The 17,865-nt window shown below is 34.1% G+C and overlaps 1 protein-coding gene across 1 annotated transcript in view; it reads right to left on the reverse strand.

Annotated features, from left to right (window-relative positions):
- LOC129231537 (ankyrin-3-like) overlaps window positions 1-17,865 on the reverse strand; it is an 86,703-nt gene that overhangs the window by 18,218 nt on the left and 50,620 nt on the right. Inside the window, exons 10-22 of the mRNA XM_054865878.1 lie at window positions 17,071-17,169; window positions 16,806-16,934; window positions 14,806-14,934; window positions 10,087-10,203; window positions 9,879-9,977; window positions 8,405-8,605; window positions 6,826-6,924; window positions 6,638-6,739; window positions 6,406-6,510; window positions 5,945-6,043; window positions 5,093-5,191; window positions 2,405-2,527; window positions 950-1,057 (exon numbers count right to left, since the gene is read on the reverse strand). Of these exons, the coding sequence (XP_054721853.1) occupies window positions 950-1,057; window positions 2,405-2,527; window positions 5,093-5,191; window positions 5,945-6,043; window positions 6,406-6,510; window positions 6,638-6,739; window positions 6,826-6,924; window positions 8,405-8,605; window positions 9,879-9,977; window positions 10,087-10,203; window positions 14,806-14,934; window positions 16,806-16,934; window positions 17,071-17,169 (1,509 nt within the window). The remainder of the gene's footprint in view (window positions 1-949; window positions 1,058-2,404; window positions 2,528-5,092; window positions 5,192-5,944; window positions 6,044-6,405; window positions 6,511-6,637; window positions 6,740-6,825; window positions 6,925-8,404; window positions 8,606-9,878; window positions 9,978-10,086; window positions 10,204-14,805; window positions 14,935-16,805; window positions 16,935-17,070; window positions 17,170-17,865) is intronic.

A 17,865-nucleotide genomic window follows, 5' to 3' on the forward strand; every position in this document is an offset into this window, starting at 1 on the left:
TAGACGCCGGAGAATCGGTATTGCGTCCTCTACTGGACCCTCAGTGACGTTAATATTAGTAGTAATGTCATGTGAATCTTGTACATTGTGCGGAAACGAGCTGAAGTCTTAATCATATCGAAGATATTGACTGAAGCGTAATCGATGATAAAAGAATAATTTGTGATTATATTTTTGAATCTCTTTTACCGGAAGCGATTTCTGGAGTGTGCCATCGACAAGTGTCCTGATGTTTCACGACATCACCGAATAGACTTATTGTGCTCAGTTTTATCCGATAGGAATGATTGGAACCCTTTTCATATTGCCTGAGCCTTGCAACGAGAGACTGATTTCCTTTGCCAAAGAGCATTTGAAGTCTCGATATTAGAGCTGATGCCAAAACACAACAATGCATCTTTGGTACATTAGTGTGTTGGGTTTCCAAGGAGGGAAATCCCTTATCTTGGTTGCTCCACGCTCCAGACATGCGCGCGCGAGCCAAATCGACGATTTCCCTAATAGGAAACCAGGCTTTCCTTCAAATAGGCCATTCCATGGCAAAACAAACATTTTGTTCCTCCTATGACAGCTCACGTATTTCAGTAAAAATAATAATTTTATAGGGTAATGAACAAACTTTGTTGCTTAAGAAATCATAAACGTACCTGTGATTTGTAAGCAAAAATTTTTTTTTTCAATACCTTTTAAAAGTATTTCTTTTAATGAAATATATGAGCTGTTACGTGCAAGAAAAAATGGTGACTTTTCGTGGAATGACTCCAATGTTTCGAAACTAAAGAAGCATTGAGTACTATTGCCTTAATACGCTGTGTATTGTTTTGAATTCCTGAATATGTATTATCCTCAGACACTTTGGTACCTTGACTTTTGGACAGGCTTGTGTACATAGCAGTTACTTAGTTTCAATATGAAAAGTTTGAAATATCTTCAATGGCTTAAGACATACTTCGACAGTGGTAGAAGCGTCGACTTGAACTCCTGCGCTGTTCAGTAACATTCTCACTACATCCTCTCGTCCGTATCGAGAGGCCATGTGAAGTGGAGTGAAGCCGTACTGTGGACAAGAAAAAAACCTCTTGAACAAAATATCTAATTTTCGTTACACATTTTAATATTTTAACGATACACATTGCTGAAACATTTGTTATTGAATAACCATGGGCTGTAGCAGGATACTTTTAGTATGAATTCTAACCTGTACGGAAACTCCAGATCCAGCAACTACGAGCTAATTCAAATCATCTTGTCAATATGTAAACTAAAATACGCATGCATGAAATACACCGCCAGCTCAGTCAATTCCAGTCGAGGACTGCAGTTTCGTGCTTATTAGCACTCATCAGCCCGGCTTAGGAAGTGGCTGAGCTGAGGTGGTTAAACCTCTTAAGGAAGCCAAGAGTGCCAAACAAACTGGTAGCTAATATAGAATTCGGTTCAACTCGAAGATTGAAGGCAAGGCATGGTATATTTATTAAATTACCGCCCATTAATATGAGGAAGAGAGGAAGTGAAGAAGAGTTGAAGGTAAGAGGAGGTTCTAATGGAAGTAGGTGTGATGAAAGAGGAGAAGATGGAAGATGATAGTTTGGCAGATACTTGGCGGGCGAACTAGATTTCATTGCTTTTTAAGGCTGAGGGTTTTTGGGTTAAGGATGTGCGAAGGCCTTCTTTTTTTGTGCGGAAAAGTTAAAGGTTTTCTTGTCGGGGAAATTTTTACAACAGGGTTGTTTTTGATGAGATAGTAGATTACCAGGAAAACATACGTTTATGTAATAATGAAAAAAAAATAATAAAGAAATAAGTAACAATCACAACAAAATGGTGGAAAATGTATTTTGACTCACAAACCATTTGCCTTTGTCCCCCCGCTACGGAGATAGGTCTTAAAGTCAGACGACATTAAAAAATCCCGCCAAATTTAGCTAGTTTAGTAATTCTAAATGGACTCTTAAACACATGCTGTAGCTTCGTCAAAGTGAAAGTTTATTCCATCTTATGAGAGTCAAACTATGTCTAACTTAAATCAAAACGTTTACTCATCGAGAAAATGCAAAACATATTTGAAATTTTGTAACTTTTTATTGTTTTATTAAAAATTGTAATTTTTTTTTCATCAAGAGAGCTTTTAGTTCATATCCAGGGTGTTTCATAAATGTTGCAGGAAATGTTGGGGAAGCATATAAACAATCTTTACTCAGCTAGGGATCTTGCAATAATTTTTTGACTCCTGATTGGCCAACCCACACAAATGCGTCGGCAATGATTTTCCCTATCCTACACATATTAACGATTCAATCATGCAAATATTTTGCTCACGAAAATATCATTGGTATTATGCTAGGCAGTTAAACGTACAGTAATTATATTTACTAAACGTAAATTATCGCTACAGGTTACTTACATCAGCATCCGGATTGTCTGATGGTCTTTCGCTCAAAATAGTAGCAGGAACTTGAGTTAGCATTTCTCGCACGAAGTCTTCTTGTCCGTAACTAGCAGCTACATGTAACGCTGTTAGTCCCGTCTATTTGAAAAATTGGAGAATTAAACGTATAAACAAATAACGAATTTAGTAGAAGATAGCAGCAGGTTTCCAAAAGAATTACACTATGCTTATCTCACTCTCTCTCTTTTTTTGTACTGCTTTACTTTAGTTAGATGAGATATTGTAGAAAAAGGTTTTTGTTTTTATAATTAAGTTTCAAAACGCTCATTTCATCAAATGTTGTGTTTTTCTAAATAGTTGATTCAATTTGTATTTTATTTGTTTGAATATGTTTTCTGTGTTCTACATAACACTCATACCTTTACTGACAAGTTTATGTATTCTATTAAATTATAAACTACCTGTGGTCTTTAGACACACTTGTAAATAAAAACGCAATGTATTGTACTTTGATACATGTATGTCTCAACACCTGACAAGACCCTTGCGAATAGCACTGATGTTCGATTAAGTTTAAATTTACACCATGTGTCATTCTATTTACGTACAAAGATCAATATGACTGCTCTTTGTTGTTATTAAACCATTTGAAATGGTAGTGGGAAATAAGAAAAAAGTGCCAAATTTTGCCCGAAAATACACGCAAAAAAATAGTTTTTACTTGACCAACACATAACGTAATGTCTACACTCATGCGCTTTCCCTTTCGCAACCAATATGACAAAAAAGTGATAAAAACACATGCGCAGTGGATTGCGTCATAAATAATCAAGCAAGTCAACTCGTCAAAAGGCATGCATTAGTGCACGCCTTTCGTTTATCTCCCCTTTTGTAATGCTAAAGATGAAAGGGAAAACAGTACCCACGCACATAAGACTAGTCTGGATTTAGCTTTGTGATTCCGGTACTGCATCCATCTTCAATGCAAAACTTTTTAACAAGATTTGGAATGAGTTTCTCAGGAAAAGTTGTTTGTACGAGAAGATGAGAAACATTTAATTTAGGTTAAAAAAAACAACTTTAATAAAGCACAGAAACTGCAATTCTTTCTTGCACGTTTTCGGGACACAATGAATAGTTTGTTTCACCAAAATGCACACATACAGTTATTATTATTATTATCTTGCTTTATTAATTATGTTTTTCTCAACTTATTTTCAGCACTCATTTTGTTTCATTTATTTTTAAAATTAGAATTAAAATCGAAGATAGAGAATGAAGTTTGAATTTCAAGTCTTTTAGGAAATCATTCAAAATTTACTTTTTTCGAAGTCTTTGATGAAAGCGCGATTATTTTGCGTTTATAACTGACAAAGGGGCGTTGGCCGTTATGAGATCGTGCTACTTGTGCCTATCTGCTCACCGTAGTGGTGTGGAGGACTCAGTTCCTCTCCATCAGCCTGGATTTTCTTTATAACTTCTTCGTTTTTTAAAAATCAATCTCTCATAATATTTGAAGCATTTGATATTTATGTTCATATATGATTCATTCAGAGTTAAATTGGAAATAGTCCGTTTCTATTTCATCCGCTTTTGCTCACAACGCCTCATTTATGAGCGCAGCAGCTAAAGCGAATCAAATCGAAATGGACTTGATCCATTTTAGATCTGAATTTAGTTTATTACCCTTTTAAAATATTTTTAAATGAAACATGTGAGCTGTCACGTTTGGGACAAAATGTCCATTTTTCTGTTTAATTGTCCATATGCAGCCTATTTTGAATGATCACATAACCTATGTATGCAACAATATAATGTAGATTTCCCAGCCGAGAGGTTTTGCAACATTTAGCGCTTTGTGCATAAATGTGACGGACTCGGGTCTTCCTTTCACCTCGGATGCAAATTCATTCTCTGTATTTTAAATTGCCGCCTATACTGTCTACGTCCTTCTCCGTATTTTAAATTATTTCCCACACTATATATCGTTTCCTCGGAGCAAAAGTAAAATATCTAGTCCCGGAAATAACACTAAGATATCTTACTGTTGCTGTGAGACGACGATATGTCTTCAATTCATCTTGGGGCTTTGGTGATGGTGTAAGTTCGCACGTTGGGATATTCAGTGCACAAGAGGCGGTAATGGTTCGATTCTCAGACTAGTCCTGGAAGCAATTTCACTTTTTGTGCTGAATCTTTCCTGTCTGCCTGTGTTTGTTTTCCGATACTTGTAGAATTGCGTCACTATGTTGATAGTCCCATATACATAGTCATAGTCATTATCAAAAGCCTGAGCAGAAGCTCCGCATGTGAATTCTAATGTATCTGTCTTTCACCGTCTGGGATAAATTGGATTAATAGAGGCATAAGCCCTTGAGAAAATTGAGCTCTAAATTTCAAACGCTCTTACCACAAAGCATAATAACCAACCAAACAATAATAGAATTGCAGATATTAAATAGCTATACATTGATTACAATTCCCGTTGCAGCTGCTATTGAATTTAATGTTTTCATTTGAAGCATGATAAACGTGATTCTTTTGTTTTTGTTTGTGCTTAATTTTAAGATATTAATACTAGCAAATTAGTACTTTGCACATAGTGTCTTTACTAAAAGTATTTCTATAATTGATACGTTTATGATATTTAAATTCTAAAAGATAAAATCAGCATCTTATTTATTGAAGAGCTTAAAATCTTACTTTTTTGCTAGCTGTTCTCCAAGACATGGCCGTCTTGAGAGCATGTAGTACTTCAATGTGCCCATATTTTGCAGCTATGTGTAATGCTGTATATCCTTCCTGAAAAAGAACGTATAATGTGCAAATTCAATATTAACGATTTTTTAATTGTATTTACTTTTATTTGGGGAATTAAAAAATAATTCTTATGATTATTCTAAGTAAGGTCTCCTCCCCCCCCCCCCCAAAGACATTTTTTTCTCTTACGAAATTAATATAACTAGCATCTTCTGACGCATTTATTTTTTTCAATGACTGTTTTACAAGTAACATAAAAAAGATGAAAATGACCAAATGAAATTTATTTTTGAGCAATCGATTACGATTATTATTACATGAGTTCCTTCACCAGAAGCAATGAGTTTTAGTCTCAGCGTTTCATTTCAGAAATATTGTGTTGTCGACATGCGTAAGACATGTAGCAATTGTATTTACTGTACTAATCTCTACAGAGAATGTAAAAGAGCTAAACCAAGAAATTTTCTTCTGAAATGGTGTAGAGGCGTGAACATTAATATAACCTATCCTGTAAGATGCTATAATGGTGCCTCTAGTTGAAAAAATTGCGTGAAATAGAGGTAGTTTTTCGGATTGTTATAATTTGCATGTATTAAGACAGTTAAACGAAAGAAAGAGATACAAAATTATATGATGAAACATCAACGCAGACTAAATCACACAAGTTTTGAATATTGCCGGTTCTTAACAAAGTATAACTTTCAATTTATATTATCGATGTACAGGTACAGTAAATTAAAAGGTATTTTGAGTTGATGCTGAAAAGCACTGAAAATGAAACCTTTCTATACTTACGTCAGTTTCGTCTGATGGATTAGCCCCAGCTTCAAGTAGAACTTTTACAACTTCTCCATTACCTCCTGATGCTGCTTGATGCAATGCGGTAGAGTTGTTCTAAACATAAAGAAGCAAAATATTTTACTAATAAATAACAGAATCTTATCTTAAATATAAACAAGTATATTTCAATCCAATATAATCTCAAGCGAATTTCATCTTACCTTGTATATTCATGGATATGATTTTAAAACTTGTTTTCATTAATCAGAAATATGTCATAACAATTGATTACCAATCTATTGAATTGCTGTTTAGCTTCGGATTAGCATTCGGTTAAGTCTTACTTGTGCCAGAAAAATGCTTTTAAATTAGCTCACCTTTCCTTGAAGAACATATGGTAACATCTTTTCTCTTACACAAATTGTTACTCTTACATACAAATTGTTATACTTTATAAGAAAACATGTGTCTGTTACCTTACTTCTTGCTGTAGTCACCAGTTTTGGATCAAATTTCATGAGTCCTTTAATTACAGCAACGCTTCCTTTCATAGCTGCTATGTGACCACAGGTAATCCCGCTCTAGTTGGGAATTTAAAGAGAGAAAAAATGATGTTTAATTGTTACTGTAAATGGATTTTTATTTATGTCAGAATTATTTGTAAAATATTACTGAAATACGATCAATGAATCCACACAATTGTCTTACCGAACTAGCTTTTGTCACTAGATCTGGTTTCAGTTGCAGAAAAAGCTTGACAACCTCGGAGTGATCGTTTTCAGCAGCCAAAAGAAGAGGTGTCTGTCCTCTCTAAAGATAATAGGTATTATTCGGTGAAAATCATGATAATGTACATGTAATAAACTTTTTAAGATGTAGGAAATAATGAAACTCACGTTATCTGTGGCATTAGGATCAGCTTTAAGATCTAACAGAAGGCGACATGTTTCAAATCGGCCTTGCTGAGCTGCTAAATGAAGAGCAGTCTGTTTACTCTGTACCAAGAAAATGGAAATATGTTTAGTTTTACTTTTAGGAATCAGAATTTTTTCCTTGTCAAGAAAAAAAAAAAAAAAAAAATATATATATATATATATATATATATATATATATATATATATATATATATATACTATCAAAGAAGAAAAATAATATACTTTTCTGGAAAAAATACTTAAAGAATTGTTTCAATATTTGTGTGTATAAGAAGTGAATTTATATTTAGTCAGTACATAAAATAAGTAACAAAAGAGCACAATAATAGTATCAAAATATGTGGGATCTGTCCAGAAAGTTATAAAAGTGATTTTTGATAATTCGTTAAAGATAAGTACAAACACTTAATATTCGTCAAGCATTCCTCCTCTTTTATTTACACACCGCCACCAGCGACTCTTGATTTTCAACTGAATGCTATACAATACAGAATGCGGGTTAAATTTTTCTTCAAGCTCTCAAAATTATCAAAACGCCGACCTTTTAAGATAGATTTTTACTAAAGAAATTAAAATAAGTGCGTTATTTACTAATCGGGGCTATACGGAGAAGCTTTGCGGCGTTGTATTTTTTCCAAAAATTGAGTCGATTCGAAGGAAGTTTGCAACACATTTTTTTGCATTTCATATTCTTCTCTGATGATTTGATGCTCAATCTATGCTGTAAGTCACAACATCTCCGCAATCACTTGGACAAGCAACCGATGATTTAAGTCCAAAAGCACTTTCATTTTAGCCGTTTTGTCGGAATTTCTAGAACTTAATGTATGCCTAGCGCGCTGTCTGACATCCAAGTCAGTACTCTTGTCTTTTTGAAAACTTTGCCGTCAGAATCATTGAGAAGAGATAAAATGGAGTTAGTGAAGACTTATTCGTGAAGCTGACCCCAAGTCACGTGATAAATTTTAAAGCAAAGCATTGGAAGAAATCAGGTTCCTTTCTCTAGTTTCACGCAAAACGTGTCAACTATTCGTTGTTGTTAAGTCACGTGATTTAGTCTTTGGGTTACCTTTTGCTAAGCTAATGATTGGACTTGCTCTCTCCATTTACTAATGCTAAATTTCCTGCTCTAAGGTCTGAATACTTAAGCCTTGAACAAAGAATCTTTTCCGTAGGATTTTTTTTAACAGGACAAGCGTTCAGTAGTCGTTCGTTTGAAGCTTAAAATAAAACTTTATGGCATATCGCTGCTCGATTTTCCGTAACATTATGAAAACTTGACGCCAAATTTAAACAAGTGTCTGCTTTATGAGCTGTCAGGCGAATTGACTTCTGCCTGTTTTTATAGCTTACAACCCTACCCACATCGCCCACCAAATACGCCCTTTCTGCCTTCGGCTTGATGCGAAAAGCTTAATACATTACTCTGTAAACACACCCTGCATAATAAAAGAAATTAACGCTGCACAGTTTACAGATATTTTGTTTCCAAGTTTGCAGCATTTAATTCAGATTTAAAAGCAGTTAAAAACTAACTTACGAGTGTTAGACCATCTATGGCTGCTCCATATTTGCTAACCAGTAGTTTTACAACATTGGCATGACCTTGAGCTGCTGCATGATGCAGAGGTGTCATTCCTCTTTTAGTTCGAACATTGACAAAAGCTTTGTGGTTTAGAAGAATTTCGATGACGTCAGCATGACCATGTTCAGCTGCAAGATGAAGACCAGCTCGACCTTCCTATAAAATTTTGTTTTACCCGATAATTTTTGAAAATACGTGAAAAAAGTGCAAAATGAAATTAGTAAGATACACACAGAGGTACTAAACTACTACTTACGAACAAATTCTTATAAGCTAATTCGTGTTTCGCAGATAATCGCTACTTTTATAGAAATTTTCATCCTAAACTAATGAATGAAATCACACTGAAATTTTGGAGTTTGTTCTTCGTAAAAAATACCACAGCTCATCGAGCTTAAACTACACAATAAAGTTGGTGGTATATGATCCTTATGTCTCTGAGGATCAAGATTTTGGAATTATGCGGCCTTGTAAATCAATTGCATGATTATTCTTATATAGTAATTGCTTAGTTGCTGTATTATTTCCATTATTTAAATTGAAAAATGAATTTATTGTTACTTTCCACACAAATGGTGCTCAGACTCTTATACACATAGCTTAGAACTATAAATCGCACAAGTCAGGAACTCAATCTATTAGTACATTGAAAAGATAAAATATTTTCTAAAGCACAGCTTCTGAACAATACCTTTATTTTATCTGCAAGATGTGCAAAATATCCTCGCATATTGAGAGTAGCTTTATGTATAAATTCATAACTCTATATATGTAAACGTAACTCATTATACTTATGCACGATGTTTGAAAAAGGATGTCCCATTTTCAACAATGTATTATAAGATATATCGTGTCTTATGTATCGTAATATCGTAATGCCCTGAAAGATATAATTATATATATATATATATATATATATATATATTATAAGAGCAAATTATAAAATTTGCAACTTTGCAACAAACCATGAATCAAATTGAAGGGAAACTAACTTAGTTTTTCGAGCAAATGTTTAATAAGTTCACTTTTATTTATAGGGGAACCCTGGGAAAGATGGCGATGTGGGGCAAGATGGAGTAAAAATGTGTATGCAAAAGTTTTAGAAAAAGCTTAAAATCTCTAAACAAGTATTGTTTCCTTAAGTGATATAGTTTCAAACGTGTGTACTCTATTTTAATTTTAACTGATTTCTTAAACGAAGAGATGCAAAAACTTATTGCTTACTGTATTAATATTAATATGCATGTATGCGAAATTTAAATAATTTGTTTGCAAGATATTTAAAATGAATGGTTAAGAATTTCAGAGATTTAACTGCTGTGGAGGCATTTCTCTTTCGAATTTAAATGTTTACTGTATAGATAGGATTAAATTGTACTTCAGCATTATCAATATTCTTAAATTATTAACATTTTCAATTTTTACTTACTACATCAAAGACATCAACTCTTGCACTATTTTGAAGCAATAGAGTGACAACAATGAAATGCCCTGAGTCGCAAGCATATAAGAGAGGAGACCAGCCATTCTAAAATATAGAATTTAAAAATGTTATTTCAATGAATTGAAAAAACTATAGTTAAAATGAGAAATAATTATACAAGCATAAGGTTTTTTCAAGTGAGAAATTTTCTTACAGCTGCCTGTTTGTTGCAGGCTATTTGTAATTTTGAAGCATGCAATCGTGATATGATTTCCTTTAAAACGTCATCATTTCCCACTCGACAACAATAATGAATGGCAGTCTCTTGAGTCTGAAAACAGAAACATGTGCCATTGAAAACTGTTTTAATGAAAAAATACCAGGCTGTAGTAGTAATAGTACAGTACATAACAAAAAATGACAGGTTATATCAGTGCAATAAGTAATAAAAAGTAACCTGCTTTATTGAGGTTAGCAGATGGGACTCGATATTGAAAATTATTATAACGTCTCAACATGTTTATTATTTCTGAAGAGTCTTTTTCTTGTAGATACTTCACAAATTCCTTGATACTTTATCAAACGTCATAGGTAAAGCATCATTTTAAAGATTTTTTTCACCACTATTGGCGAAAAATATGCAAACAATACGCATTTTGGCTTTAAAAAAATGATACTTAAAAAATCCGAATGAATTCCAGTTTTCGACATAGAGACAACGGACGCCATCCGTGAGAAGAAAATGGAAATCGTTTTGTAAACTGAATAAGAAATCATTCTAAAGGTTTTGTATTTTCTTCACCAATTTTGGAAAAAAAAAAGACTGGATAAAAATTTAGAAATGTGACTTAGTCACATTTATTAGCCAGAAATATCACTTTACACAGTGATATTACACGTAACATTTTTTTTGAATAAGAAATCAGAAGAATGTATGTGTGATTTCTTAAGAATTTGTTTGTCTTTTTTTTTTTTTTTGCAAACTTGTATTGTCTTTTGAAACGAAGTATAGAGTTGTCACGATAATATAAGAATAAAATGTCTGGAATAGCTCACTAATTGTTTCTTGTTGAAACTAACCGTAAAAAGTAATTAGTGGGGAAGTTAAGTATAAATTTTTTAAGAAGTTGCAACAATAGATTTAGGAAGATGTTTTGCTAGAATCGAGAACTCCAAAGCTGATGTCCATAAGTCTCTACTGTACGTGAAAGGCAAACTTCTTTTAAAATAATAACAACTAAAATAGCTATTCGAAAATAATCGCTTAAAAATCACGCAAAATAAAGTTTTTTCTTGATCAACAATTTTTTTTAATAAGAAATCCCACATGCACATGGGATTTCTTAGGCAAAACATTTTTGTTTAACTACAAATTTAGAATATTACTTTTGAAACTAAGTATAGAATTGTCACTTATGGGACAAAAGTCTGGTATGGCGGCTCGGCCCACTATTTGTTTCTTGTTGAAACCCTAAAATATAATTCATGCTTGATACATTATGCTTGATACTTTATTCCTGTCCTTGCATAAGGATTTCTTTAGTTATGCCAAAGTTTTATGTGGTTTCGCACATATCCTTGTCACCAAGACCTTCTTGCATTGTTAAACGGCGCCAGCGACCCCAATCTAATGGTTTGGGGTGGGATATGTGTTAGCGGGAATATATCACTTGTTTATGGTGTAAAAAGGCAAAGCATAAATTTAAGATATTACAGGGTGACAAGAAATAACTTAGACACACATGATACATCATAACTTTAATGCTCATAAAAATATTACGACCAAACTATAAAATAAATATGAATACAGCATTTCGCCTAATACATTTATACGTTTTCAAAGTGGCTACTTTTAGCCTTAATACAGAGCTTGAAACATGTCACTAAATTTTCGGTCGTGGGCCGCAACTCACTTGCTGATACTTTATCCCATTCCTTGCATAAGGGATTCTTAAGGGTTGAAAAAGTTTTATGAGGTTTAGCACACACCCTTGTCTCCACGACCTTCTTACATAGTTGAACGGCGTCAACGACCCCAATCTGTTATGGTTTGGGGTGGGATTTTTGCTAGAGGGAAAACACCACTTGTTTTTGTTGATCAAAGGAGCAAGAAAAATCAAGAAACATACCCTCAACTCAATTATGAAGATGCTGTCTTACCTTGGTTGCAAAACGACCAAACTATAAAATAAATATGAATACAGCATTTCGCCTAGCCTTAATACAAAGCTCTAAACGTGTCTCAAAATTTTCGACCGTGGGCCGCAACTCACTTGCTGATATTTTATCCCATTCCTTGCATAAGGAATTCTTAAGGGTTGAAAAAGTTTTATGAGGTTTAGCACACACCCTTGTCTCCAAGATGTGCCAAACAGAATAATCCATTGGGCTCAAATCTGGGGAATACGGCGGCCATCCTTGAGCTCCAAGGAAGTCCGGAAAATGTGTCTTGCACCAATCTTGTGTGCCTTTAACTCTGTGTGCAGGTGCGGAATCCTTTTGGAAGGTCCATCTTTTGTTTCCAAACAACTTTTGTGACCAATATAAGACAACATATTCCAAAATGCGCTTGCGGTATGTTTCTTGATTAATCTTATCCCTTGATCACCATAAACAAGTGATATATTCCCGCTAAACACATATTCCACCCCAAACCATTAGATTGGGGTCGCTGGCGCCGTTTAACAATGCAAGAAGGTCTTGGAGACAAGGATGTGTGCCAAACCACATAAAACTTTGGCATAACTAAAGAAATCCTTATGCAAGGACAGGAATAAAGTATCATTAGTAAGGTAGTTGCAGCCCATAGCCGAAAATGTTGTGACACGTTTCAGGCTCTGTATTAAGGGTAAAGGTAGCCACTTTGAAAGTTTGTAAATATTTTGGACGAAATAATGTATTCATATTAGTTTTGAAGTTTGGTCTTAACATTTTTATTAGCATTAAAATTATAATGTATTATGTGTCTTAGTTACTTCTCGTCACCCTGTACAAAAATAGATTTAGGAGGATCTATTGCTAGAATAGGGATCTCCAAAATCGATATTCAAAAGTCTCTCCTGCATGTGAAAGGCAAACTTGTAAGAAGCAAAGAAGATAAAAATCGCTTAACAAATCCCGCAAATAAAGTACTTTTATTAGGTCAACAAATTTTTGTACTTTCGGTAGTTGTTAACTTGTATGTACAGGGTGATCCGTTTTAACCTGCAAGACCAGTCCTAGATGTATACTTTCAATTGCAAAAATGTTCAAAATTAGATGTGGAGTTAAGATATTGAAAGTTTGAAGTGAAAATAAAAATAAGTCAAAAAATACAAAGTTTAACTTTTTACACGGGCCCCAGGTCCCCTAACTTATATTTAGGGAAATAATCTCCATTGAAAAATAATTCCAACACAAAAAGTCTGAAATTAGTACCACCAATATTCACCGAGGTATGAAACGCAGCGTTTTGTGACTTACACTACTTTTCACTCGACGTTTCGTGGGGAAATATAGCTTTTTAAAATTGATCGAAGTTTCGTGGTGTGTTTTTGCGTATTACGGCATAACATTTGCATTGAATATCAATGAAAAATAGAAATACCTTGTTTTTCTTACTTTGACGACCTGTCATTCTTCTGAAAGGGCGGTTAGTTCCAATCTCATCTTCTGTATGGTCCCTTAAAACTTTGAAATGGAATATCTCCTTCCGTTTTGGTAGCACAAATGTCAAGTTTTTGTTTCAGTAATAGTTTTTAAATGGAGATTATTTCTCTATATATTATTTAGGGGATCTAGTGCCCGTATAAAAAGTTACATTTTGTGTTTTTTGACTCATTTTAATTTTTGCTTCAAACTTTCAATATCTTAACTCTGCATCTGATTTTGAACATTTTTGCAGTTGGAAGTATACAGGGTTTGTATAAAAAGTAACCGGACTGAGCTTAGAAAACATATTTATTGGCAAAGTTTCTTCACTTTTTCTCTAGAAATCTTCGGAGTAGTCCCCATGGAAGTCAATAACCCTTTGGTACCGGAATTTCCAGTCCCTGAACGCCCCCTGGAAGTCGGCAACCCGTAAAGCTTCTAGGGTCCTCGTCGTAGCGAGTTGAACAGCTTCCAGAGTCCCAACCCGCGTCCCCTTTAGTACTCTCTTGACCTTGGGGAATAGGAAGAAGTCCGGTGGTGCCGTATCGACGCTCCTTTTGCTCGTCCGTCAGGTGTTTTGGCACCAGCTTTGCACAGATCTTCCTCATGGCCAGATCGTTCTTAACAATGTCGTGAACGGTCATCTTATCGATCCCGACCTCTTCTGCGGTTGCTTGGATGCTCAGACGACGGTCAGTGTTCAACACATCACGCACTTTTTGCACATTTGGGTCCATGTGACTGGTTGATGGACGTCCGGCGCGCTGTTCGTCGTGGACGTCATCGTGGCCCTCTCGGAAATTCTTATGCCACTGGAAGACTTGAGTTCTGGATAAAGCTTCCTCACCGTAAACCTCATTGATCATTTGAAGAGTTTCTGCAGGCATTTTCTTGAGTTTGACACAAAATTTGATGTTAACACGTTGCTCGATGGTACACTCCATTTTCACTCGGAAGAGATCACTAAACACGCACTGCTTTCTCGCACGATGCTAACCCTCCAAGCGTTTGGAGGCAACTGACTCGGTTCCGCTCCCCTTCCCTCGATCCCCCTCCACCACTAGAGCACCAACAACCGGTTTACAAACGTTTTACCTGGGCGTCACAAACTTAGTCCGGTTACTTTTTATACAAACCCTGTACATCTAGGACTAACTGTCGCGAAAATAAAGGTCTTGCAGGTTAAAACGGAACACACTGTATGTATAAAGATAGGTCAGGAAACTTTTTCCCTAACTGTCCCACACCTGATGCTGGAGTACCCGAAAGTTGCTAAGAAAGAAGACATATGTAGTATATATACCTGCTTTGTTTCTGTTGTTACACTTCCTCCGTTTTGTAGCATCAAACCAATGAGATCCTTATCTTCCGTAGGGTAGTGAATTTGATTTTTATTGATGGAAGATGCATAATGTGTCGCTGTTTCTCCATTCTGTAAAAATATGCTAAATGTAAATACTTGATTAGGAAAATTATACTAATGCACCTACTATTATTGTAAATACCTATTGGAGTTAGATTAGTATGATCAATTAGTCGTTAGATCGGATTAGCTCGTTGATATGAAAAAATAATCAAGACATTTATAACTCAATAGGAGTGATACGGGAAAGAAGAACATTCAGAAAGCCATCAATATTCATCTACTTGTACTTTAATTTGCATAACATTAAAGTGTGGCCAACAGTGAGTGGTAACACAATCAATGTTTTTGCATTGACTGCTATATTATTCGGCAGAACATTTGGTGCTATTTGAGTGGAAGATATTTCTGTTTCTCAAAAATAAAATATATTTAAGGCAGAAGCAACTAACAGTGAAAAATATAGTATATACTTCTATCAGATTATCTGTTTTTTTTTTTTCGGCAATCAATGCAAATGTGAAAAGAATGCGATTCTCTTTGTTAATATCTCTTAATATCTCTGTAAGGCTAAAAAATAAGTTAGGAATTGTAAGTCACAGAAATAATTTCGACAGGGAAATTACCAAATATTTTTTTTTAAGTTTCGAGTTTTTGGTGTTTAATAAGGGGATTAATTTGCTTTTCTTTGTCGAATTTAATTTCAAACAGCATTGTTAACCTATTGTATAAATTTAAAACTCGCAAGTACATATTTGTTGAAGGATTCCTTGCGCAGTAGTGATGACGAGTGAAATTTCACGGAATAGGGTAGGAAATGACGTGAGAAGTGTCCTGCTAAAATTTTGCGGCAAACAAAATCATATTATATAACTAATTGTCCCCACAAATTCGAAAAATAATGAGCTAGGTCTAAATGAAACACTTAGCATTCGATATCGTACTTAAATTTGATGTCTGAAAAATGATCAAAAATTTTTTGTGCTAAAATGTGATTTAAATGCAAAAGCTACGTATGTAAAGCACAAATTGTCAAGAAAAGACATTGGAAATTTGTTGCTTTGCTAAATTAAATACTGTTAAAGAGTAAAATGCTATTGTGAGAATCAAAGTTAACCCCTTCAGACCTGGTGTCCGGTATACCGGACAACCACTTTATACAGCTGCTAATCATTTAATAATTGAGTTAATGAGTTGATTTTTTTTGTAGTTGACTCTTTACATTCTGCTTATTATAATCTGTGAAATAATTTTTCGTTTTGGGATTGACAACACTGACATATAAGGATTGAGAGATAGAAAGTGGCTCATTTTTCCAACCATGGATTTTTATCTGAAAAGCGAGGTTTTTTTCCTGATTTTTTTAAAAATATATAATCTTTAATTAATCGTTTCAAACGCTTATATTATGTTTTATAATTGTTTGTAGAACATTTTATAATGAAGTTTGTTTGGTATTTTATCGTTTTTGTATACGGAATATTGATTTCAAAAATATAAGTTTGGAATATTGGACGTGCCATAACTCTTTTAATTTTGCTCCTACAAACTCAAAATTTTGTCTATAAGATACCTTTTACCATAGTACACTGTGTACCAAATATCAACATTTTTGGTCAAATATTTCATAACTCCGACTGAAGGGGTTAAATATGTTTAGGTTAAAAACGAAAAGAAAAAAAAAACCTTTTTTTTGTGTTAAAGTATTAGACAAAAGTAAATAAATGTGTTATATTAAGTGTTAAAAAAAAAAAAAAAAAAAAAAAAAAAAAAAAAAAAAAAAAAAAAAACTTGCGGTAAGTTAGGAAAGTGAGTATCAAATGAACATTTTCCTCTGAGTACTTTACAAATAAAGAAGCAGAATACAGTTTAGCTGCATCACAAGTGTGTACTGGTTCAAAATCATGGTACTCTATGTGAAATGAGCCAAGTTTTCTTACTTTGTTTGGCTCGTTGACGTAGTTCATTACTTCTGCTTCTGTAACTTTTAATTTCTTGTGGTTAACTAGACTTCTAGCTATTTCATAGTGACAGTTCTTTACCGCAACATGAAGTACACTTTCTCCATACTAAAAATAAATATAGCATTTCATTCAGAACTAAACTGCTTACAGTCAAGTTCACTATTAAATAATCTTTGAAAATAAATAGCTAAAAATATTTGTGTAGTTGCAAAATTATTATCTACAGTTTGAGTCAACTTGCCTTCGATAAGCTGTCCAAAACAGCGCCATCTTCTAAGAGTTGAGTGACTGTTTTCAGTTGACCATGTCGAGCAGCATTATGTAAAGGAGTTTCGCCTTCCTGAATTGAAATAAATTTGTTTATATATATAGAGTTATGAATTAATGCAATTATTACACTTACGTTGGAAGTAACGCAAACGTAGTTTTTGAAATATAGCAAAATAATTTTTGTGAATAACTTTTAATAGTCAATAGGCGGTTTGAACAGGGGTGTTTCGATGGGAGGTCACTGTGACCTCCCAAAATAGTTCTTATTCGGCAAATTTTGTTTGACGATTCGGTAAAACTACCATCATTCGGCAGAATTTGGAGTTCTATTCGGCAAAATTATCATCATTTCACGAAATTTGGAGATTCATTCGCAAAATTTGAAATTCCATTCGGCGAAATTTGAAATTCCATTCGGCAATTTGAGACTTTTAGCCTTCCCAAAAAGTTAAGTTTGGGGTGCCCCTGGGTCTGTTTAACGTTTTAACTGCTGCTAGTGCACTGCTACACTTTCAAGCTAGCTTACAAAATTTCACGGTTAAATTTATCATTGAATCACGTTTTCGTTAAAAAATTAAATAAACTGATGAATTATTCGGCACACCAAAATCCTCAATTTATCAAACGAAGCAAAGTAATCACACGTAAAAGAATTCGCACATCCAAGTGTGTTGGGGAGAACACTTTTGAACGTAAGGTGTTTTGTTTTTTTCAAGCAGTAAAGCAAAGTAATAATGAAATTTTTACCTTCATTTTTCGAGTTGAC

This window comes from Uloborus diversus, chromosome 10 (genome assembly GCF_026930045.1).
Source record: "Uloborus diversus isolate 005 chromosome 10, Udiv.v.3.1, whole genome shotgun sequence".
NCBI lineage: Eukaryota > Metazoa > Arthropoda > Arachnida > Araneae > Uloboridae > Uloborus > Uloborus diversus.